Source organism: Bufo bufo, chromosome 3 (assembly GCF_905171765.1).
Source record: "Bufo bufo chromosome 3, aBufBuf1.1, whole genome shotgun sequence".
Lineage (NCBI taxonomy): Eukaryota > Metazoa > Chordata > Amphibia > Anura > Bufonidae > Bufo > Bufo bufo.
Window position 1 is genome coordinate 570,340,157 of NC_053391.1, and position 23,830 is coordinate 570,363,986.

Consider the following 23,830-nt stretch of genomic DNA (forward strand, 5'->3'; position numbering starts at 1 on the left):
CAATCCACTGCACATGTGCTTAGTTTCCTAACTGTTCAGGCTGTCTGCAAGGCAAACTAGCGCAAGCAGAGTAGATTTCATTTGAGGTTGCAGATGGACTTTAAGGCTAAGTTCACACGAACGTGTGTGATCCGTGGCCGTATTGCGGCCCGCAAATCGCGGGCCGCAATACACGGCCACAGTTCCGTGTGAATTCCGCATCACGGATGCGGACCCATTCACTTCAATGGGTCCGCTAATCCAGAATCGCGGAACGGCCGCACGGGATGGGACCCCTCGGAAGCACTACGGAGTGCCTCCGTGGGGTTACGTCCCGTACTTCCGTTCTGCTAAAAGATAGAACAAGTCCTATCTTTTAGCGGAACGGCCGGATCGCGGACCCATTAAAGTGAATGGGTCCGCGATCCGATGCGGCTGACCTACGACCGAGCATTGCGGCCCGCTATTTGCGGGCCGCTTCACAGGCAAGGGTCACACACGTTCGTGTGAACCCGGCCTAATGGTGACAAGTGTCTCCATCTGCGGCAACATTACGGACCAAGCAGTGCGCTTTGGAGAGGGGAGAGTTCTGAACTAGGTGGTGTGGTTAGATAGAAAGTGCTGTCGAGAGGGGGGTGGGAGGCATGAACCAGTGGCTACACAGCAAAAATTTGTAAGTTACCTATTTTAATGTTTAACACACCATGGGAAATAGTATACCCAAATTAGCCATCCCCTTTAAGCCAATTTAAATGTCCCATCGTAACTGAATGGTATCCATATGTCATCTCCCAAAGGAAAACTTATTTGCCCAAATTTGGGTACGTTACCCATATTAATAAATAGTTTACGCTGGGCTAAACACAGAATAAATGACAATATACACACTGCTCTCCACACAAACCCTTTAGTGTGGCTGTATAAATCTCGTTCCATTCAGCCTGCACAATTTCATTGACTTCATCTATTTGTCTATTGAGACCAAGTATGAAATTCTAAGTCCAAAATAAAACTGAACAAAATTTACTGTTGGAGCTCTGTGGTGGAAAGGATAAATAAAAAAATGTAAAAAATGCACAGAAAAACATTAGTTTTTAGTAGCAAACAGTTTAACAAAGACAGCGTAGCAATGAGGTGGAACCGGGTTAAAATGCGCTGACAGCCCTATGCCATGCTCCTTATCAGAGCACATCAGCTTTCGGCGCTCTTGTCTGTTTCTTTGGAGTGAATAGTATACATAAATGTTTGGTCAATGGTAAAGTCTGAAGGCAGGTTGCCACGATGCACTGCAATGTGCTCACCCATGAGGTTCAAGGTGGAGCTGTAGTGTCCACACACAGTACAACGGTACATTAGAGCCCCTGCATGTGTCTTCAAGTGGCACTTGATGGTAGAACGGCCTCGGAAGAACTTGTGACACACTTTGCACTGATACGGCTTTTCCCCGGTGTGAATGCGCCGGTGGTAATTAAATTCACTGGTATGAGAGAAGCACTTGCCACAAACCTTACATGTATATTTGCTATGGGCTGGTTGTCCAGAAACTGAATGGTCTTCTGCTGAAAAATCCTCTGGAACTTTTCTCTTTGAAACTGGAGCTTGCAGTTGAGAAAATTCTGAAAACCCAGGGCGATCTGCTGGAATACTAACACAACGATGCTGATTCAAGTGCTGTCGGTAAGTTATTTCAGACTTAAAACCTTGAGAACATAGATGACAGCGAAATAACGCTTCATCCAAACTCTGGTGGACTGCCATATGCTTCTCCAGTAAGTGTCGATCAAGGAAGCTACTGGCACATACAGAACAAGAGAAAACAGATACAGACATGTGAGATAAGACATGCCACATAAGACCACAGAGTGTTAGGTGTCGCTGCTCACACAGTCCACAGGACAGGTTCTTGGTGTTAAGGTGCTCCAAAGCATGAGAACGTACAGAATGGAAATCACGTAACATGGTCCTATGACATGCACCGCATGGCAGTTCAGTACCCATCGCCCCCACAAATGTATTTACCTCCCCTGGGAGAGGTTGACCTGGATGAACTATTATATTATGTTCTGACGTAACCCCTTCTTGTCCTCTGTGAAGGGTGAGTTGCCACTGGCTGAAAAATTTGTCTTCACACATATCACAAGAGAAAAGAAATATGCCGATGTGTGATAAAACATGAGTGATCATAGCACCCCGGTCATGAAAGCGGGCCTGACAGACCTTGCAACTACCATTGCGTAGCTCTATATGTTCCCGAGCATGTTGGCGGATATGCTGCAGGTTAGGCTCTAGCACCTTCTTGCACACTTGACATGGCATGGCTTTGCCACTTCGACTTTCCCCCTGGCCAAATAATAGCAGCTCATCTTCACTACCGTCGCTCAGCTCAATTATTTCTCCAGATGGCCCGGAGTCTTCATCACCTGCTTCATCAAACTGTAACTCTTCCTCTTCTAGTTCATCAAGGTGGAGGTCTCCCATTGCGTCAAATCCACCAGCAGGTTCCTTAGAATTTCCACTAACAGATGAATCTCCCGGAAAATAACTAGATTTGTTAAAATCGCCGTTGTGTTGCGTTTTGTAAGAAGGGCAAGTACTTGTTGGACCAAATCCAGTGTTCACCGAGCAGTGAGAGGACTGGAACCTTGCAGAGGTGCTTTGTTCTTCAGTTTTTGCAGGCAGTGGAAAATGTGCTGCTTGATTCAGACTAGCCTCTTGGTCTTCTCCTTTAAACGTCGAATTTCCATCTCCTGGTGTGCTAAAATTTTTGTCTATAGGAGGGTGGTTGTTATCCAGTCCATTGCCTCTAGATTCTACTGGATTGGGTTCAGCTGATGTGCTGGAGCGTCCCTCGCTAGAGGAAACAGAGCACTGATATTTCTGACCCGAGGAACCCTCAAGATCAGGAAATGTTGCATGACAGGCATTTATTAAGTCCTCCATGCCAAGCTTCTCAGCGACTTCATAGATAACGCCCACATTAATAAGGTCAGTAAATAGCTCAGACGTGTAGATAAAGTTTAGCACTTTCTCAAAATTGGCTGGTGTGATAAAGTCCACCACATAAGTTCGAGCAATATCTAAATCGGTGCTGGAGAACAATTTTTGGAAATACACTGCTGCAGAGCCAATCACAGCTTTATGAGCCGCAAAAGACCGGTTTCCGACAACAATAGTAACATCACAAAGTGTCCCCGACAACCGAGATTTATTCAGCTCACGTAGCAGGTTGCTGGGGTGGTCGCTGCTGTTTAATTTGATTCGCATACCCATCTTTATATGGTAGAGTCAAGATGGATGCCGTGTGTAAAGTATTCACACTGGGCCCTTCAAGCTGATAACGTCGTCCACATACGGAGAGGCACCTCATCCCCCTTGTAGTAAGCAGTGAGAACGTACCTAGAAAACACAAATGAAGTGTCAGAACTTACACATAATATTAAAGTGACCTTTTTTAGCTTTTTGTCCAAATGGATTGCAGCACGTCACATGTTTCCATCCGTTTACAGACTAAGTTAACTAGTACCTTAAACTGGTATGCAAATAGATGTATACAGCATTGCTGGGACCCTGCTAGGAAGGCTGGTCATCGTCGTGGCCTGCTATTGGCGGCACCAACCCCTAACCCATCGACGGATGTTTTGATCTGAGATCCGGGATCTGGAGAAACGCAGGTGCCGTGGAGCAGGAAAATGTAATGTATACGAGTGGTTTGGGAAGGGGGGGAAGGGGGATCTGTTAGACTTCGGATAACCCCTTTGTGACCTCCACAATATACGGACGACGGAAGTCATGTCTTTAAACATGGCGTCCGCTCGCACGTGCAGCGGGCGCCATAGCTGCCAGGTTTCTGCTGTATCGGCTCCTGCTACTGTAACAGTGTTCCCCCAGCTGAGATCAGGGAACCTGTTACGCTATACTAATAACCCAAAGTTTTAAGCAGCCTTTGACAGCTATTAATGAGATACGAGGGGATGCTGAGAAGTTCCTGGCTTTGCCCTCTTCCAGTAGGAATTGAAAATGAATTTTGTACCATATGAAAGCTTGATATCCTGTTATGTAACTGTGCAAATATCTGATGTTTACGATTGTTATAACTATTTTTTAATTCAGATAGAACCTGAGATGGCAGAAGCACAAGGAAGTGTCACGCCTGTGGAGTTACGGGCTGTCATGAAGTTTTTGTTTCTCCAGGGAAAGTCTGCAAAGGACATTCACACTGAGATCTCACAAACACTAGGGGTTTCTCATTTCAAGACTGGGCATTTCACCATTAAAGATGAATCCCGCAGTAGACGCCCCTGAACCTTAACAGACTCGGCAACAAGCGATGCTGTCCTTAACTTAATTCTGAGGACCGGCGAATGTCCACCAAAAATATAGCCCAGATACTGCACATCTCCCGTAAGCGTGCTGGATTCATTACTACTAATATCCTAGACATGGGCAAGCTTTCAGCGAAGTGGGTGCCGAAACGTTTGAACAGTGAACAGAAGGAGGTACGAGTTGAGGCATCCAGAGCTGGGTCTTCTGAGGTTGTGTTTTTCAATTCCTACTGGAAGGGGGCAAAGCAAGGAACTTCTCAACATCCCCTCGTATACCAATACAGACCACTAGGTGGCAGTACTGTATTGTTATATTGAAAATTAAGCGTTCAATGATGGCTATATAGCCATCAATGTACACAATGGGCAATTTAATGGTTGCCAGTTATAGTCACACTGGGTGATTTATATTTTTAAAAACTTTTTTTTCCATTTATTTAAAATACAAAAATATAAAAAGTTCAAATCACCCTTCGACAAAATAATAAAAAAAAAAAACTAACCAATACAATACACATCATGGGTATTGCCTTGTGCGAAAACGACCGTACTATTAAAATATAACAATATTAATCCCATATGGTGAATGCCGTAACAGGAAAAAAGTTAAAATGGCCAATGCATCATTTTTTTTGTCACTTCAACAACCCAAGCAGTTTTATAAAAAAGTCACACACTTTTCAAAATGGTATCACTAAAAATACAGAGCGCCTCGCTAAAAAGCCCTCACACAGCTCTGTACGCATAACTACAAAAACGTTATAGGGGTCAGAATACGGTGATTAAAAAAATAGATTTTTTTTTCAAGGTTTTTATTTTTTTAAGTATTAAAACACAAGAAAAACTATACAAGTGTGGTATCTTTGTAATCATACTGATCTGGAGAATGAAGGTAACAGGTCAGATTTACTGCATAGTGAACGGAAAGAAAAATGTAAAACAATTGCAGAATTGCATTTTTTTTTCCAATTCAACCCCATTTGGAATTTTTTTCTGCTTCCCACTACACTGGAAATGGTGCCATTAGAAATTACAACTTGTCCCGCAAAAATAACAGCCCTCATAAAGCTATGTGAATGGAAAAAAAGGTCATCAATATTAAAATCCCAGAAAATCCCTTTAACCCCTTTAGGACCCAGCCATATTTCACCTTAAGGACCAGGCAATTTTTTGCAAACCTGATCAGTGTCACTTTATGTGGTGATAACTTTAAAACACTTTGACTTATCCAGGCCATTCTGAGATAGTTTTTTCGTCACATATTGTACTTCATGACATTGGTAAAATGAAGTAAAAAAAATTCATTTTTATTTATAAAAAAAAATACCAAATTTGCCCAAAATTTGGAAAAATTACCAAATTTCCAAGTTTCAATTTCTCTACTTCTATAATACATAGTAATACCTACAAAAATAGTTATTTCTTTACATTCCCCATATGTCTACTTCATGTTTGGATCATTTTGGGAATTACATTTTATTTTTGGGGGATGTTACAAGGCTTAGAAGTTTAGAAGCAAATCTTGAAGTTTTTCAGAAATTTTCAAAAACCCACTTTTCAAGGACCAGTTCAGATATGAAGTCACTTTGTGAGGCTTACATAATAGAAACCAGCCAAAAATGACCCCATTCTATAAACTACACCCCTCAAGGTTTTGGCAGATTTTCCATTTTAATAATTTTTTTCCAGTTACAAAGCAAGGGTTAACAGCCAAACCAAACTCAATATTTATGGCTCCAATTCTGTAGTTTACAGAAACACCCCATATGTGGTCGTAAACCGCTGTACAGGCACACGGCAGGGCGCAGAGGGAAAGGAATGCCATACGGTTTTTGGAAGGCAGGTTTTGCTGGACTGGGTTTTTTGACACCATGTCCCAATTGAACTCCCCCCTGATGCACCCCTAGAGTAGAAACTCCAAAAAAGTGGCCCCATTTTAGAAACTACGGGATAGGGTGGCAGTATTGTTGGTACTAGTTTATGGTACATATGATTTTTGGTTGCTCTATATTACACTTTTTGTGAGGCATGATAACAAGAAATAGCTGTTTTGGCACAGTTTTTATTTTTTGTTATTTACAACATTCATCTGACTGGTTAGATCATGTGATATTTTTATAGACCAGGTTGTCACGGATGCGGCGATACCTAATATGTATACTTTTTTTTTTATTTATGTAAGTTTTACACAATGATTTCATTTTTGAAGCAAAAAAATAGTCATAGTGTTTCCATAGTCAGAGCCAATTTTTTCAGTTTTTGGGCGATTACCTTGGGTAGGGTATGATTTTTGCGGGATGAGATGACGGTTTTATTGGCACTATTTTGGGGTGCGTGTGACTTTTCAATCGCTTGCTATTACACTTTTTGTGATGTAAGGTGACAAAAAATGGTTTATTTAGCACAGTTTTTATTTTAAATTTTTTACGGTGTTCATCTGAGGGGTTAGGTCATGTGATATTTTTATAGAGCCGGTCGATACGGACACGGCAATACCTAATATGTATACTTTTTTTATTTTATTTATGTAAGTTTTACACAATATCATTTTTGAAACAAAAAAAAAAAATCATGTTTTAGTGTCTCCATATTCTGAGAGCCATAGTTTTTGGGCGATTACCTTGGGTAGGGTCTCATTTTTTGCGGGATTAGATGACGGTTTGATTGGCACTATTCTGGGGTGCATATGCCTATTTGATCGCTTGCTATTACACTTTTTGTGATGTAAGGTGACAAAAAATGGTTTATTTAGCACAGTTTTTATTTTTTACAGTGTTCATCTGAGGGGTTAGGTCATGTGATATTTTTATAGAGCCGGTCGATACGAACGCGGTGATACATAAATAAAAATAAGGTATACATATTTGGTATCACCGCGTTCGTATCGACCGGCTCTATAAAAATATCACATGACCTAACCCCTCAGATGAACACTGTAAAAAATAAAAACTGTGCTAAATAAACCATTTTTTGTCACCTTACATCACAAAAAGTGTAATAGCAAGCGATCAAATAGGCATATGCACCCCAGAATAGTGCCAATCAAACCGTCATCTAATCCCGCAAAAAATGAGACCCTACCCAAGGTAATCGCCCAAAAACTATGGCTCTCAGAATATGGAGACACTAAAACATAATTTTTTTTGTTTGAAAAAAGCTGTTATTGTGTAAAACTTACATAAATAAAAATAAGGTATACATATTTGGTAAGTTTTACACAATAACAGCTTTTTTCAAACAAAAAAAATTATGTTTTAGTGTCTCCATATTCTGAGCCATAGTTTTTTTTATTTTTTGGGCGATTGTCTCAGGTAGGGGCTCATTTTTTGCGGGATGAGGTGACTGTTAGATTGGTACTATTTTGGTGGGCAAACGCCTTTTTGATCGCTTGCTGTTGTACTTTTTGTGATGTAAGGTGACAAAAAAATGGTTTATTTAGCACAGTTTTAATTTTTTATGGTGTTCATCTGAGGGCTTAGGTCATGTGATATGTTTATAGAGCCGGTCGATACGGACGTGGCGATACCTAATATGCATACTTTTTTTCCCCTTATTTTTTACCTATTTGAGGAAAATGACGTTTTTGTTTATTTTTACTTGAAACTTTTAATTTTTTTTTGGGGAAAACTTTATTTTTTCAACTGTTTTTTTTTTCACTTTATTTTTTGTCCCACTTTAGGACTTGAACTTTTGGGGGTATATTCCTTTACAATGCATTCCAATACTTCTGTATTGGAATGCATTGGCTGTATGAGTAATACTGCTCTTCACCGGTAGGCAGCACAGATGCCTCAGGAAGGCATCGCGCTGCCTTCCATGCCATCGGGTCCCCCCCACAGCCCCATGGGGACCCGATGGCACCACCGCCGCACCAGGTAAAGGCCGCAGGTCTGAATTGACCTGCGGTTTGCGGCGATCGCCGACACGGGGGGGGGGGGGGGTGTCATGGGACGTCCCTGCGCATTTAGCCGAGGTGCCTGTTCAATGATTTGGGTACATCATGTGTCCTTAAGGACTCGGGAAACATGCCGTACCGGTACATGACGTGTCCGTAAAAGGGTTAAGGATCGGGACATCAGGGCGTACCGGTACGCCCTATGTCCTAAACAGGTTAAGGGGCTGGGGGGCATTTCGGTAACATCCAGCTACGCCAGATCCAGAGAGCCCGGCATGCTGTATTGCACAAGTGATCGCAGTTTCAAGTACCCTAGGAGGACATAAAAAGTCTAAACATTTTTATAAATATTAAAAGTGACCATGGTGATGGAACATGTGATGAGCACAGTGACGTCACCAAAGGTCCTTTTCCTCCCAGGTCCTCAAAGAAGAAGAAAGAAGACGAGTTGGGCTGCGCGAACAAGTGGATAAGGTGAGTTTAATTATTTATTTATTTATTTTTTTAACCCCTCCATCCCTAGTTTACTAAGCATTCTGTATTAAGAATGCTATTATTTTCCCTTATAACCATGTTATAAGGGAAAATATTCGAATCTACACAACACCGATCCCAAACCCGAACTTCTGTGAAGAAGTCCGGGTTCGGGTCTGGGTACCAAACATGCTGATTTTTCTCACGCGCCTGCAAAAAGGCATTAAAACGCTTTGCACTCGCGCAAAAAAATCTCCCATTTTCCCGCATCTTTTCCCACAACGCCCGTGTGAACCCAGCCTAAGTGTGAAGGTACCCTTAGAAAAACTCTGACATAGGGTACATGCACATGACTGTATGTGTATTGCGGTCCACAAATAAAAAAAAAAACGGATGACATCCATATGCCATCCGTTTTTTTTGCGGATCTATTGTAACAATGCCGAAAACGGACAAGAATAAATGTTCTATTTTTTTTTCGGGGCTACGGAACGGACATACTGATGCGGACAGCACACTGTGTGCTGTCCGTATTTTTTGCGGACCCATTAAAACGAATGGGTCCGCAACTTATCCGCAAAAAAAAACGGAACGGACATGGAAACAAACAACGTTCGTGTGCACGTAGCCATATACAGTAAAATATGCCGATGAGCAGCATTCTTCACACAGAGGCCGCCATGTTGCTGGATGCATCTGAATGGGATAGAGCAGTTGCCTCTGTCGGTATAATAGGAGTCTATGTACATACGGTATACGTACACTGCAGACACAGAGTGGAAGGGGGCTAATGGAAACCTTCACACGGGTGTAAAAACAACCTATGGCCTCTTTAAGACGAGCGATATGGAGTATGCTCACTGAAAACCGGAAGCTGAATCAGTTTTGTCTGCACATGGACCAGTCCTGCATAAAGCCTCATTCACACGTCAGTGTTTCACGGATGTGTGCTGTACGTGTTCTCCACAGACAGCACACGTCCCCATTCATTTTAATGCGTGTATTCACACATCAGTGTTTTAGCACGGTCCGTGGGTCAGTATTTTTAGCATGGATGCATGCTTTATTTTTCCATCACATCCATTATAGTCTATAGGTCTGTGAAAACCACGGATGCCATACATGTTGCCTCTGTGTTTCACGGATCATTAAGAAGAGATGCTTTGAAAATTATTTTTCAGCTGTTCAGTGTCAGTGAAACACGGATGCAACACGGACCCTTCACGGATGGATCACTGACCACCTGCTCACGAATTTGAGCACGGACACAGACGTGTGAATGAGGCTTACAGATGACGATAATAGATGCTCCTGATGGTCAGTGGAATACAATGTTCATGTGCATTGAAATGAATGCGTCAGGGTAAGTCCACATCTGCTGCAGGCATTCAGGATACCATTCATTATAATGGGGTCCATTGAGTTTCTGGCATGAATGCTGGACCAAAAAATGGCCCCATTCATGTCAGAAATATAACGTACCCCATTATAGTGAATGGGATCCGGCTGGCCTAACTATGTCTGATATGGTAATTTTGGTATTATGTTCCTCTGCTGGAACCGAACACCAGAATGCCTGTCGCAGATGTGGACTTAGCCTAAGGTTACCTACATGGGTGCGGGATGTCTAGGAGAAATTCCACGCAAATTTATGTTTGGATTTCTGTGCGTGTCTAAACCAAAACTGCACCAAAAGCCCAGCGAAAAGAGTCAAATTCGCACCAAAAATCATTAGCCAGTGCTCCAGACTAAAAAAATACCTAGGAGTCATTGGCTACTGAACTGAAAAATTGAGTCGCCAAATTAAAATTTTAGTTGCCAAATTTAAATACATATAATTATAATTAAAAAAAGACTTGGAGGAGAAGATGAGACAGTAGTGAGCCAGCTCTACATACAGCATACTTCCTGCCAGAACTAGGAAACATATAGGAGTCTACATCAACACATACCTCTTCCATCCATTGACATCTCCTGTCATGTAGACGTTCTCTTTCCTCTTCTCCTTTGTTTGACCCAGACCTCCATGACTTCAGCCGCATCTAGGCTCTGCAGAGTTTGTTAAAAACATGTTAGATTTCTTAATTTTTCTATAAGCCTCCCCACATTTTCAACACAACCTCCCCACCCTGGTTTCCCAACAATGTCATCCTGCTGTCCCTCCCAGCCCTTTGCCCACTGTGATCCCCAATGCCCCTGCTGAAAAAATTGTGACCCCAGTAGACAGTGTCCCTATGGTGCCTCCAGCAATTATAATGCCCCCTAGAGTGCCCTTCCGCAGTAATAATAATGTCTGCTAAAATGCCCCCAGTAATAATAATAATAAAACCCTATATTGTGCCCCTAGCAGTAATGCCTGTATAGTGTCCCCAAAAATATTGTCCCCTATTATGTCCCTGTAATAGAAATGCCCCTACAGTGCCTCCAGCATTAATATCTCCTATTTTACATTAGGTAAAAATGCCACTATAGTGCCCCCTAAATGTCCCCTATAGTGCCACTAGTAGTAATGCCCATTTACAAAAAATTCCGCTACAGTGCCCCAGGATTAAAATGCCCCCATTGCATCCAGTAATGCCCCATTAAAAAATGCCCTGGTAATGCCTCCTATAGGACCTCAGTGTTAAAAGTCCCCAGTGCCACCAGTAATGGCTCTTATACTGTCCCCTGTATTAAAAATTCCTCTAGAGTGCCCCAATTATGCTGCCAGTTATGTCTCCCACAGTGCACCCCAGTATTAATGTCCCCCACAGTTCCCTTCCAGTAGTAATGTCCCCCACAGCGCCTCCCCCAGTAGTAACGTCCCACAAGTAGTAACGTCTCCCACAGCGCCCCTCCTGTAGTAATGTCCCCCACAATGCCTCTCCTGTAATAATGTCCCTCATAGTGCTCCCATTGAGTAATGCCCCAAAGTGCCCCTTCAGTATTATGTCCCCAATGCCCCCTGCAGTGTTATCCTTTCTGTTAGTAAAGGCCCCCAAGTTGGCAGTGAAAAAAACAACAACTAATACTCGCCTGTATCCCACGTTCGCCGGTGTTCACGATGCAGGCCACAACCTCTTCTGGTCTACAGCCACATCGCTTCAGTGTGTCCCAGCGCAGGCAGGCGTGCGTGATTAGATTATATCATCCCGCATGCGCTGGCCGTGATGACGTCATCACGCATGCCTGCGCGGGTATTTACTACCTCATAGGCTCGATCGGCAGCAGGGCAGAGAACTATCATCTCCTGTGCCCTGTCGCAGTATTGAACTGCAGAGCTTCAGCGGCGGGTCTTGACGATATTTGTAAATTCTAAGTCGCATTGGCGACCATTTTGGTCTCCATCTGGAGCCCTGTTAGCGTAATTGACGTGCTGTGAATTTCTAAATCTGCAGCATGCTGTGGTTTGTGTCCGGCCGATTCCTGGCATTCTTGTAATGACCGGCGTCGCACACAGGGAGGGAAAAGGGAAAGCCCTGCCCAAGGGAGAGGGAAAGGTGGTGACCCCTGACTCACCTTGCGGCTGGCACCTGACTGCCCTGACGTCCCTAGACGGGTTCCTCACCCGTGCGGCGATCACGTGCCTAAACCCTGGCTTTCCCTAAAATGAGCCCTAGATAGTGAACGGGCCGGTGGGATCGCTAGTCCGCACCACTGACACTAAGAGGGAAACACCAAGGAGAGGACAGACAATACAGACAAACATATAATCCCAGGTGGGCGACCACAGCAGACCACAAAGGTCCAACAGGGATCCGGAGGGTAGCGTTCTGGACCAACTACCAGAGAACGCAGCAACACAGCTCCAGAAGGTCAGAATAGATGTCCAGGCAGGAAGCTCTATATCTGGCAACCAGAGAAGTGTGAGAGGGGAATATAAGGAGGTTGGGAGTGCTGGACAAGGAACAGCTGAGGAGAAGGAGCTACGGATCCCTGAGTGAGCCAAAAGGGTTTGCAAAGCAAACCCAGAAAGCTACCATAAGGAAAACAGCCCTATCTTACATAGAGCGCGCAGCCAACCGCTGCGACTTCCTGACCCCGGGTATAACGGAGTCAGGCGTGGTTCTTGACACCCTCGTGACAATTCTCCACCGGATCAGGTGGCCAGATCTCCATGGATGACCCCTTTAACTGTTTCTGCAGAATTCACCCTTTGCAATTCAGACGGTGAGATTGCAGTAAAACTGCATGAAAATGTGGCTGGATCTCTGCTGGACATCATTATACTTAAAGGGAACCTGTCATCAACTTTATGCTGACCGTACTGAGTGCAGTATAAAATAGTGACAGAAATGCTGATCTCAGCGGTGTGTCACTCATGAGCTATAAGTAAGTGGTTGCTGAGAACCAGCATCATATTCATTGCAGCCCAGGGCTTGAAAAGACTCAAATCTACCTGAGAAGAGTCATGGTTATTCATAATCTCCTGCACTCACACCAGGGTGGATTTGATTTAAATCAAAATGATTTAAATCACGATTTAAATCACTAGTCAGTAAGGCTTGATTTAAAGAGGACCTTTCATTACAATAAAAAATCTAAACTAAGCATACAGACATGGAGAGCGGCGCCCAGGGATCTCCCTGCACTTACTATTATCCCTGGGCGCCGCTCCGTTCTCCCGGTATAGGCTCCGGTATCTTCAGATTTTCTTCTCAACTGGGAGGAGCCTGCCGGCATCTCCTTCTCCCAGGCTGTAGTGCTGGCCAATCACAGTGCTCAGCAGGCTCCTCCGAGTTGAGCCGAAAATCTGAAGAAACCGGAGCCTATACCAGGAGAACGGAGCGGCGCCCAGGGATTATAGTAAGTGCAGGGAGATCCCTGGGCGCCGCTCTCCAAGTCTGTATGCTTAGTTTAGATTTTTTATTGTAATGAAAGGTCCTCTTTAAATCATAGTTTTCTACATAAAGACTAATTCTTGCTGGTATAACTTATAATATGCAAGTAGATGAAGATTTTTAGAATAATAACTTTTTATATTAGTTTGATTAGGTTGATTGTGCATTCATAGGTTTGTAGAAGTTAGGATTAAGGTCTTTTTCTCAACTCTGTTCATGTTATAACATTTTTGCTGTGAAGAGGCATGTGATCTCTGCTGAGTCAAATTCAGTTTTGAGAACTGCAAAAGTAAACCAAGCATCTGTGATAATATCTTGTAGGCAGAGGAACTGCCCAATGATCTTACAAAAACCTCTGGAAGAGCATGACATTGTGAATGGATTAATGGAATTTATTTACCCAAAAAAATTACACATATAGAAACATAGAATGTGTCGGCAGATAAGAACCATTCGGCCCATCTAGTCTGCCCAATATACCGAATACTATGGATAGCCCCTGGCCCTATCTTATATGAAGGATGGCCTTATGCCTATCCCATGCATGCTTAAACTCCTTCACTGTATTTGCAGCTACCACTTCTGCAGGAAGGCTATTCCATGCATCCACTACTCTCTCAGTAAAGTAATACTTCCATGTTAAGGTCCTTTAATCTTTCCTGATAAGTTTTATCCTGCAATCCATGTACTAGTTTAGTAGCTCTTCTCTGAACTCTCTCCAAAGTATCAATATCCTTCTGGAGATATGGTCTCCAGTACTGAGCACAATACTCCAAATGAGGTCTCACTAGTGCTCTGTAGAGCGGCATGAGCGCCTCCCTCTTTCTACTAGTAATGCCTCTCCCTATACACCCAAGCATTCTGCTAGCATTTCCTGCTGCTCTATGACATTGTCTGCCTACCTTTAAGGCTACGTCTACACGACGACAATAAGTCGCGCGACAGATAGGGCACAACTACACTGCAACATTTGTAGCGCAACATTTTGTTGCACTAATGTCGCGCGACAATTTTTATAATGGCAGTCTATGGTGTCGCACTGCAACATGCAACATGCTGCGACGGAACAGTCGCAGAAAAATCCAACTCAAATGCATTTTCTGCGACTGTTGCGTCGCAGTATGTTGCAGTGCGACACTTTAGACTGCCATAATAAAAATTGTCGCGCGACAAATGTCGTCGTGTAGACGTAGCCTTAGTCTTCTGAAATAATGACCCCTAAATCCCTTTCCTCAGATACTGAGGTTAGGACTGTATCACTGATTGTATATTCTGCTCTTGGGTTTTTATGCCCCAGGTGCATTATCTTGCATAAATTTTAGCTGCCAGATTTTTGACCATTCCTCTAGTTTTCCTAAATCTATATATTTTCCTCAAAAAGCATTTTATATATAAAAAAATTTGATTTAAATAAAAAAAAAATCAGATTTTTTATTTATTTAAAAAAATAAAAATATATCTTTGATTTTTATCCACCCTGACTCTCACCGATCTCCTGATGATTGGCAGTTCTCTCCTAGACAGAAAGGGAGAAAACTAGGTAGAAGACTGTCAGTCATCAGCAGGTGGGCCAGGGGAGCAGGAGATCATGAATAACCATGACTCTTCTCAGGTGGCCGTGACTCTTTTCTAGGCCCAGTCTGCAATGATTGTGATGTTGGTTCTTGGCAACCACTTACTTTTAACTTATAAATGACAGACCGCTGAAATCAACTCACCTGTCTCTACTTTATTCTGTCATTAGTATGGGCAGCATAAAGTTGATGACAGGTTCTCTTTAATGGGGCCGGCAGCATTGTGTTTGCTGGCCGGAAAGGGAGAATTCTGGTAGGGTGTTCTCTGCCGGGACAACCTGCCAGCATCTGCCGCAGAAGTGAAAGCAGCCTTAGGGCTCACGCACATGACTGGCTGTTTTGCGGTCTGCAAATACAGATACTGGCCGCGTGCAGTCAGCATTTTGCAGAACAGAATGGCCGGCCCATAACAGAACTGTCCATGAAACAGACAAGAATAGGACATGTTCTATATTTTTGTGGGGCAGTGGAATGGAGCAACGCATCTTTTGAGGTCTCATTGAAGTGAATGGGTCCGTAACCAATGCGCAAAAAATGTGAAGCCCTTACACTGCTGTTTTCCCACATGAAAATCAGCGGGTAAACTGCAATGTGTGCAGGAAGCCTTAGGTTATGTGTACACGTTGTGTATTTGTACATTTTAAAAAATGCACATAAATACACACAAGCCTGAGGAGATCCAACAACCTGTTCCAGCATAAATTACGGCTATCAGCCAGACAAAAAACGTCACATGCAGCAGTATTTGTCTGGCCGAAATCCGGCAGTTAGAAAGTGGCCAGATATCTGCCAGATCCCATTATAGTCAATGGGATCTGGCGGTTCCCAGCATTATCTGGCTTTAACAACCCCATTAAAGTCTAGGGGGAAGACCACTCTGAATAAGGCCTCTTTCATACAAGCATTCCGGATTTGCTCGGGATTAGGGCTGCAGCTAACGATTATTTGAATAATCGATTAGTTGTCGATAATTTCATAGATTAAACAGGAAAAAACAAAATCAGCTCTATGATCTTTATTACCCTACAAATATACAATGAAGCTCCAGTAACAGGCAGAGCAGGCGGCGGCGTAACGTCACTCACGTGACGCGCCTGCTCCGCCCACTTTATGAATGAAGCAGGCGCGTCACGTGAGTAAGTGGCGTTACGCCACCGCCCGCTCTGCCTGTTACCGGAGCTTCATTGTAAGTTAGTAAAGATGCGCTGATTTAAAGTTGAAGTAAAAGTTACTGCTGGTTAAGGACCCTGACCGCCCGCTCCCGGCCTGCATAGCAATGAATCGGCCGATTATTCGATAACTGGATTAGTTGACAACGAATCCCGTTATCGAATATTATCGATAACTTTGATTAATCATTGCAGCCCTACTCGGGAAGCGTCATGTGTGCATTGTGGGAAAACCGCGCGAGTAGGCACGCAATTGCTGTCAGTTTTGACTGAGATTGCATTCCGATGTTCATTTTTTTTCCGCGCGAGTGCAATGCATTTTGCACGCGCGTGAAAAAAATAAATACCACGTGGTGAGCGCGATTACGTTATCAAAAGGTCCTTTGGCAGGTCCTGAAAGAAGATGATGCCGGCTGCGCGAACAGGATGAGGTGAGTTAATTATATATATATATATATATATATATATATATTTTAACCTCATAAGGACAAAAGGCATACAGGTACGCCCTGATGTCCTGGTACTTAAGGTACCTGGTACCTGGGTATTTCCAAACACCGCCGGGCGGTGATCGGAACAAGGTGCCTGTCAAAACATTGAGCAGGCACCTTGGTAAAATGCCCAGGGGGGTCCTTGCCCCCCCACACACACATTTTTTTTGGGAGCAAGTATTTTTTTTTTGTTTTTTTTTGCATGCGCCGACTGTGGCCGGCACTTTTAGCATCCGGCCAATGTTAGCGCATCGCCCACCCCACAGCTGATCAGCTTTGTACCGCCGATCAGTGCATTTTAATTAAATATTTTTTTTACACTTTTTGGGATTTTCAAATATATATTTTTTTTTTCTGTTAGGTGTAGGGCAAAGTACACGAACAACCGTCCCCCACACACATGCACACTGAATAAAGTTTTCCACGCACGCATACACACACTCCCCTACGGCCCGCCGGACGTTCTCGGCCGAGGAGGCATACGCCTTGCTTGCCTCCGAATCCGAGAGTCCCAGTGAGGACGAGGATGACCCCACTTTCAACTCGTCATCCGCGTCCTCCTCATCATCTAGCGATGATGATGATGATTCCCAAGGCGGCGGAGACGCCGCCAGGTGGAGCAAGGGGGCCGCCATGCCAGGGACCCTGTGGCCCACACTAGTACGAGCAGCTCTGGGGCTCGTACTAGTTTTCCGGCCCACCAGATAAGTCCACCTGAGCCCCCTACCGGTGAACTTGTCTGGTGTACCCCAGAGCATTTTCAGCCTGTGATTCCTGATTTTGTTGGCCAACCAGGAATCCATATTCCCAAAGTGGGCTACACTGAATATGACTATTTTAGTCTTTTTTTCAGTGACCACTTTGTGAATCTGATGGTGGAGCAAACAAACCTGTACGCCCAACAGTTCGTTGCTCAACACCCGGGCTCCTTTTTGGCTACGGGCCGCACTGCGCCACCAATGTTTTTACTATTGGCCGGGATTGGGATGGGGGTGGGGGGCGCACTGCGCCACCAATGATTAATACTGGGGGGCTTGGGGGGGCGCACTGCGCCACCAATGAAGATAAGTCTATCGATCATTCATATACAGGAGGCGGGAGCTGGCTGCAGAATCACATAGCCGGCTCCCGACCTCTATCAGCGGTAGCTGCGATCCGCGGCACCTGAGGAGTTAACTACCGCGGACCGCAGCTATTGCTCATAGAGGTCGGGAGCCGGCTATGTGATTCTGCAGCCAGCTCCCGCCTCCTGTATATGAATGAATGAAAGGCTTATCTTCATTGGTGGCGCAGCGGCCACAGCCCCTCCCCTCCTCTTATGTTCTATCCCCTCATTGGCGGCAGCGGCAGCAGCAGCACAGGGGGAGGAGACACTGCTTCCTTCTCCCCTGTGCTGCGGAGGGAACACAGAGAGCGCTGAGAGCAGCGCGTTCTGTGTTCCCCATACGTTATCGGTATATCGGCAAAATTGATGCCGATAACGTTCAAAATCCTATATCGGTCGATCCCTAATTCTCAGACTTCAGACACTAAAAACAAAAACAATTTTTTTTTCAAAAATATTATTTTGTAAAACCAAAATAAATAAAATAAGTACATATTAGGTATCGCCGCGTCCGTAGGAATCTGCTCTATAAAAATACCCCATGACCTAACCCCTCAGATGAACACGGTTAAAAGAACAAAATAAACAGTGCCAAAACAGCTATTTTTGGGCAAATTTTCCATTTTAAACCGTTTTTTCCAGTAACAAAGCAAGGGTTAACAGCCAAACAAAACGTAATATTTATTACCCTGATTCTGCAGTTTAAAGAAACACCCCATATGTGGTCGTAAACTGCTGTATGACCAAACGGCAGGGCGCAGAAGGAAAGGAACGCTGTATGGTTTCTGGAAGGCAGATTTTGATGGCCTTTTTTTTTGGCACCATGTCCAATTTGAAGAAGCCCTGATGCACCCCTAGAGTAGAAACTCCATAAAAGTGACCCCATCTTAGAAACTATACCCCTCAAGGTATTCAAAAATGATTTTACAACCTTTGTTAACCCTTTAGGTCACAAAAATGTAATATAGAGCAACCAAAAATCATATGTACCCTAAAAATAGTCCCAACAAAACTTCCACCTTATCCCGTAGTTTCCAAAATGGGGTCACTTTTATGGAGTTTCTACTCTAGGGGTGCATCAGGGGGGCTTCAAATGGGACATGGTGAAAATAAACCAGTCCAGCAAAATCTGCCTTCCAAAAACCACACGGCGCTCCTTTCCCTCTACGCCCTACTGTGTGCCAGTACAGTAGTTTACGGCCACATATGGGGCGTTTCTTCAAACTACAGAATCAGGGCAATAAATAGAGGGTTTTTTGGCTGTTAACCCTTGCTTTGTTACTGGAAAAAATGGATTAAAATGGAAAATTTGCCCAAAAAAACTATAAAAATCGAAATTCTGAAATTTTATCTCCATTTGCCATTAACTCTTGTGGAACACCTAAGGGGTAAACGACGTTTGTAAAATCAGTTTTGAATACCTTGAGGGTGTAGTTTCTAGAATGGGGTCATTTTTGGGTGGTTTCTATTATGTAAGCCTCGCAAAGTGACTTCAGACCTGAACTGGTCCTTAAAAAGTGGGTCTTTGAAAATTTCAAGATTTGCTTCTAAACTTCTAAGCCTTGTAACATCCCCAAAAAATAAAATGCCATTCCCAAAAAGATCCGAACATGAATTAGACATATGGGGAATGTAAAGTAATAACTATTTTTGTAGGTATTGCTACGTATTATAGAAGTAGAGAAATAGAAACTTGTAAATTTGCTAATTTGACAAAATTTTTGGTAAATTTGCTATTTTTTAATAAATAAAAATGCATTTTTTTTTACTCCATTTTACCAGTGTCATGAGATACAATATGTGACGAAAAAACAATCTCAGAACGGCCTGGATAAGTCAAAGCGTTTTAAAGTTATCACCACATAAAGTGACACTGGTCAGATTTGCAAAAAATGGCCCGGTCCTTAAGGGGTTAACCCCTCCAGCCCTATTGTACTATGCATTCTGTATTCAGAATGCTATTATTATCCTTTATAACCATGTTATAAGGGAAAATAATACAGTGAATTGACTTTTATCAATTTACTATCATCATCTTCTAGCAACCAATGCGTGAAAATCGCACCGCATCCGCACTTGCTTGCGATTTTCACGCAAACCCATTCACTTCTATGGGGCCTGCGTGGCGTGAAAAATGCAGAATATAGAACATAAGTGATGCGTGAAAATCACCGCTCATGTGCACAGCCCCACTGAAGTGAATGGGTCCGGATTCAGTGCGGGTGCAACGCGTTCACCTCACGCATTGCCCCGCGTGGAATTCTCGCCCGTGTGAAAGAGGCCTAAACGACGGAACAGTTGACATGCTGCGGATTTAAAAATCCGCACAGCAGGCAATTTCCATGCATAACAAGTAAAGAGAGTGCATGAGAACTGACCGTCTCAGACACTTTGCTGGTACTGTATTACACTGCTCTGCCCAGAAAAACCGCATGGAATCCGCAACGTGTGCAGGCGGCCTTAAAGGGGTCGTCTCACTTCAGCACGTGGCATTTATCATGTAGAGAAAGTTAATACAAGGCACTTACTAATGTATCGTGATTGTCCATAACGCTTTATATGGCTCGTTTCCATGGTGACGACCACCCTGCAGTCCATCCGTGGTGGTCGTGCTTGCACTCTATAGGAAAGAGCGGCATCCTCTCTGGTAGCTGGGACTGTGGGATCGCGCATAGGCCGGCGCTTTTTCCTGTAGTGTGCAAGCATGACCGCCGCTGCTGGATGGCAGGGTGGTCGTAACCATGGAAACGAGCCGTGTATAATGTGATGGAAAAATGAACCCGGCCAGCAAAGGAGGCAAAACTTTCTCTACATGATAAATGCCATTTGCTGAGGTCAGACAACAGCATTAAAGTGAGGATTTTCTGCACGCAATTCTGGCAGGTCGGCAGCGTTTACGCTCGGCGCGGCCGTACCCTTTCGTTTTTATTTGGTTAGATTTTTGACAGCTTTCAGGGATTGGACCGGCAGTCGCGTCACACAGCAACGAATCCCAGCAAATAAACTTTTTAAGTGGCTTACAAAAAAAAAAGTCACCATTAAGTTCTGGGCAGAGCGGCAGAAAGTGGGCACCCCAGCCTTCAGTCAGGAACACCTACACAGTCCACCTGAGAGGAGGGGAGGTAAGTGGCCTTGTATTAGACACCACTCACTGTCCCCACACAAGTTACCATCCCCTATTAGTAGAACTACAAGCCCCAGCAGTCCCCCTACAGATGCTGGGGGTCGTAGTTCACACCTCAGGCCCGCACAGCTCTGGAGCTGCTCTATTCCCAGATGTAAACAGAAGCCCGGGCACGGTGCCCCTCTCTCTGTGGCAGCAGCGGTCCCTGGCACACTACAGGGTCACGTGTTTCCCATGGAGCGTGCACAAGCAGTGCACGAATCTTACCGAAGACTCCTCGGTGCCTCACCGGCCGGATAACACAAAGGCGGCTCGGTAGATCCGGCCTCCGTAGACGCAGACGAGAGCACCGTGGTTCACAACAAGAGCGACATCAGCCCGATGTCTATGGGACGTGTGTCGGCCCAGCGCCATCTTGTGTTTGGAGGCTGTAGTGCAGGTCTCTGAAGTGTTCAGCCAGCGCCTGTAAATGGTGTCCATAGTGAGAGCTCTGCTACACCAGGCTTTATGCACTAACTGTATAGAAACTAGAAATCAGATCCGTTTCAGACATCCCAACCTGCAAAAACCCATTTCAGGGAGGTTTTCTTTTTTTTTTCTTTTACAAACTTTTTATTACATTTTCCAAACATATGCAGTATCTGCACACTGCTCTATGGTGTGGAGGACGGGTCTCATTATCCTGCCCCAAATTATCATATTTCTGTATATGATTAGAGGGATTCTGTCACCACCTATAAGCCCTGTGAGCTAAACATATGCTCATGTCCAGGGCAGCATTCTGATTTCTAAGGTGGCCTTATAAAAGCTATTTGTGGCTTTATTCTGCGGAAAAACAGGTTTTACTAACCTGTCAATCATTGAATTAAGGTGCCCAAGCAGGGGAGGTCTGTGGATGCATGGTGCCCGGCCACACGCATCGCCGTTCGTGCCCAGCGCCGCCTTCTACTCCTCAGTGCCGCCTCTCCCTCCCTCCTCCCGCTTTGAGATCCCGCGCGTGCGCACAGGCTCAGCCTGCTGGCATCGGCTTCTTCTTGCACTGTGCGCACGCGCCGAGAAGGGGACACTGCTACAGGATGCCGGAAAAGTTTACTGCGAGTAAACCTTTCCGGACCAGGATATATTGTTTCACATGCGGGCGTCAGGGAGCCGCTATCTAATAGCGGGAGACTCCCTGAACGTCCGGGAGACTTGAGATCCCTGCAGTTTTGTTAGGGTACAGTCGTGTACCCACCTGCACTACTTCTCCTCATGTTTGTTGGTTGCAGCACATCCGCACCTTTTTTACAGCAATGCTGGGTCTCTGAAAGGTGGTAATTATGCTGGAAACCATTATAGTCAGTGTGTATGCTGTGTTCTAACAAAAATCCTTACTTCGTGAAAATACCTTACCCCTCCTGACTTCCGGGGGTGTGTGCCTCAGCGCAAGCGCACTACCACGGCACAGGTAAGGTAAAATTACAGGGAGCGCTGACTCATGGACACTGTTTGTGCGCCCTCAGGGGTAAGGAGAGCTGACAGCATTTTCTCCTTATCCTCACACTGCGCACGCGCGGATTGTGGAATCTCCTTACCCTCACAATGAGCCAGCCAGCAATGCATCTGAAGTGTGCTGTGTGAGGGTAAGGAGAAAAGACCATCCGATCTCCTTACCCCTGAGGGCACACGCACGGTGTCCGTGAGTCAGCGCTCCCTGTAATTTTACCTTACCCGCGCCGAGGCGCACACCCCCGGAAGTCACGAGTGGTATTTTCACAAAGTAAGGATTTTTGTTAGAACACCGGCTGTCCTGGATATGGTAACTCCTGTAGTCTATCCCTTTGCCAGAACAGACTACTGGATTTCCGTGCCGGAGATGTGAAGGCCTATTTCACACAGTCAGCGTTTGATCAGTGATTGTGAGCCAAAACCAGGAGTGGAGGCTACACAGAGATCAGGAATAATGGAAAGACCTGCTCCTGTTCTGTGTTTTGGACCGACACCTGGTTTTGGCTCGAGATCACTGATGAAAATCATTGACCAAACACTGGGGGAAGATTTATCAAAACTGGTGTAAAGGAAAACTGAAGTTGCCCATAGCAACCAATCAGATCCCAACATTCATTTTCCAATGGAGCTCTGAAAAACAAAAGGTGGAATCTGATTGGTTGCTGAAGTCAACTAAGCCGGTTTTCCTTTACAGCAGTTTTGATAAATGTCTCCCACTGACAGTGTGAAAGCAGCCGTAGGTCACATGACCGTAAACAGCGGACACCAAGCGCGTGCACCAGTGCGCATCGCAGTGCCGACTGACTTCAATCCGCAAGGTGGGGCAAAGAATAGGACATATTGTATTTTTTGCGCCATGGCTGCATGGGCCCAGTAGTACACTAATAGTAGGGAGATAATAATTAATAATTCATATAACCATTTACTAGCCATGATCTAGTGGTTTTCCTTATGATTTTTAGCTACTTTACTAATTATAAGAAATTATATTATTGATGTAATGGAATATTACTACTAGTGGAATTGATATTTACACACTTAATCACCTACTAATAGTTTTGTATGATATCATGTATTTGTTTAATATTATTTTTATATTTATTTTTATTAGTTTTATATGTAAAAAGAAAGTATGATTAACATTATTGAGTTTTAATGGCTTTTGAGCCTTAATGGTTATTGAGCTTAAAGGGGTTCTGCAGTTTGTTTAAACTGATGATCTATCCTCTGGATAGATCATCAGCATCTGATCGGCGGGAGTCCGACACCCGGGACCCCGGCCGATCAGCTGTTTGAGAAGGCAGCGGCGCTCCAGGAGCGCCTCCGCCTTCTCACTATTTACCGCAGGCCCAGTGACGTCACGACTAGTATCACTGGCCTGGGCGGGGC

At 44.3% G+C, this 23,830-nt stretch overlaps 1 protein-coding gene across 2 annotated transcripts; it reads right to left on the bottom strand.

Moving 5' to 3' along the window:
• Positions 1–503: 503 nt before the first annotated feature.
• Positions 504–21,308, bottom strand: ZBTB39 (zinc finger and BTB domain containing 39). 2 transcript variants are annotated; one of them, XM_040425705.1, is made up of 2 exons: positions 21,221–21,308; positions 504–3,375 (listed from the first exon to the last, which is right to left on the bottom strand). In XM_040425705.1, the coding sequence occupies exon 2, from the start codon at positions 3,247–3,249 to the stop codon at positions 1,171–1,173; it is 2,079 nt and encodes a 692-aa protein (XP_040281639.1). In that variant the 5' UTR covers positions 3,250–3,375; positions 21,221–21,308; the 3' UTR covers positions 504–1,170. The 2 variants fall into 2 exon arrangements, with proteins under 2 accessions (XP_040281639.1, XP_040281640.1); XM_040425706.1 differs by lacking the exon at positions 21,221–21,308 and adding an exon at positions 3,503–3,598.
• Positions 21,309–23,830: the final 2,522 nt, after the last annotated feature.

Bases quoted from the DNA above. Each gene is read 5' to 3' on its own strand.
- ZBTB39 (XM_040425705.1), bottom strand. From the start codon at position 3,249: ATGGGTATGCGAATCAAATTAAACAGCAGCGACCACCCCAGCAACCTG.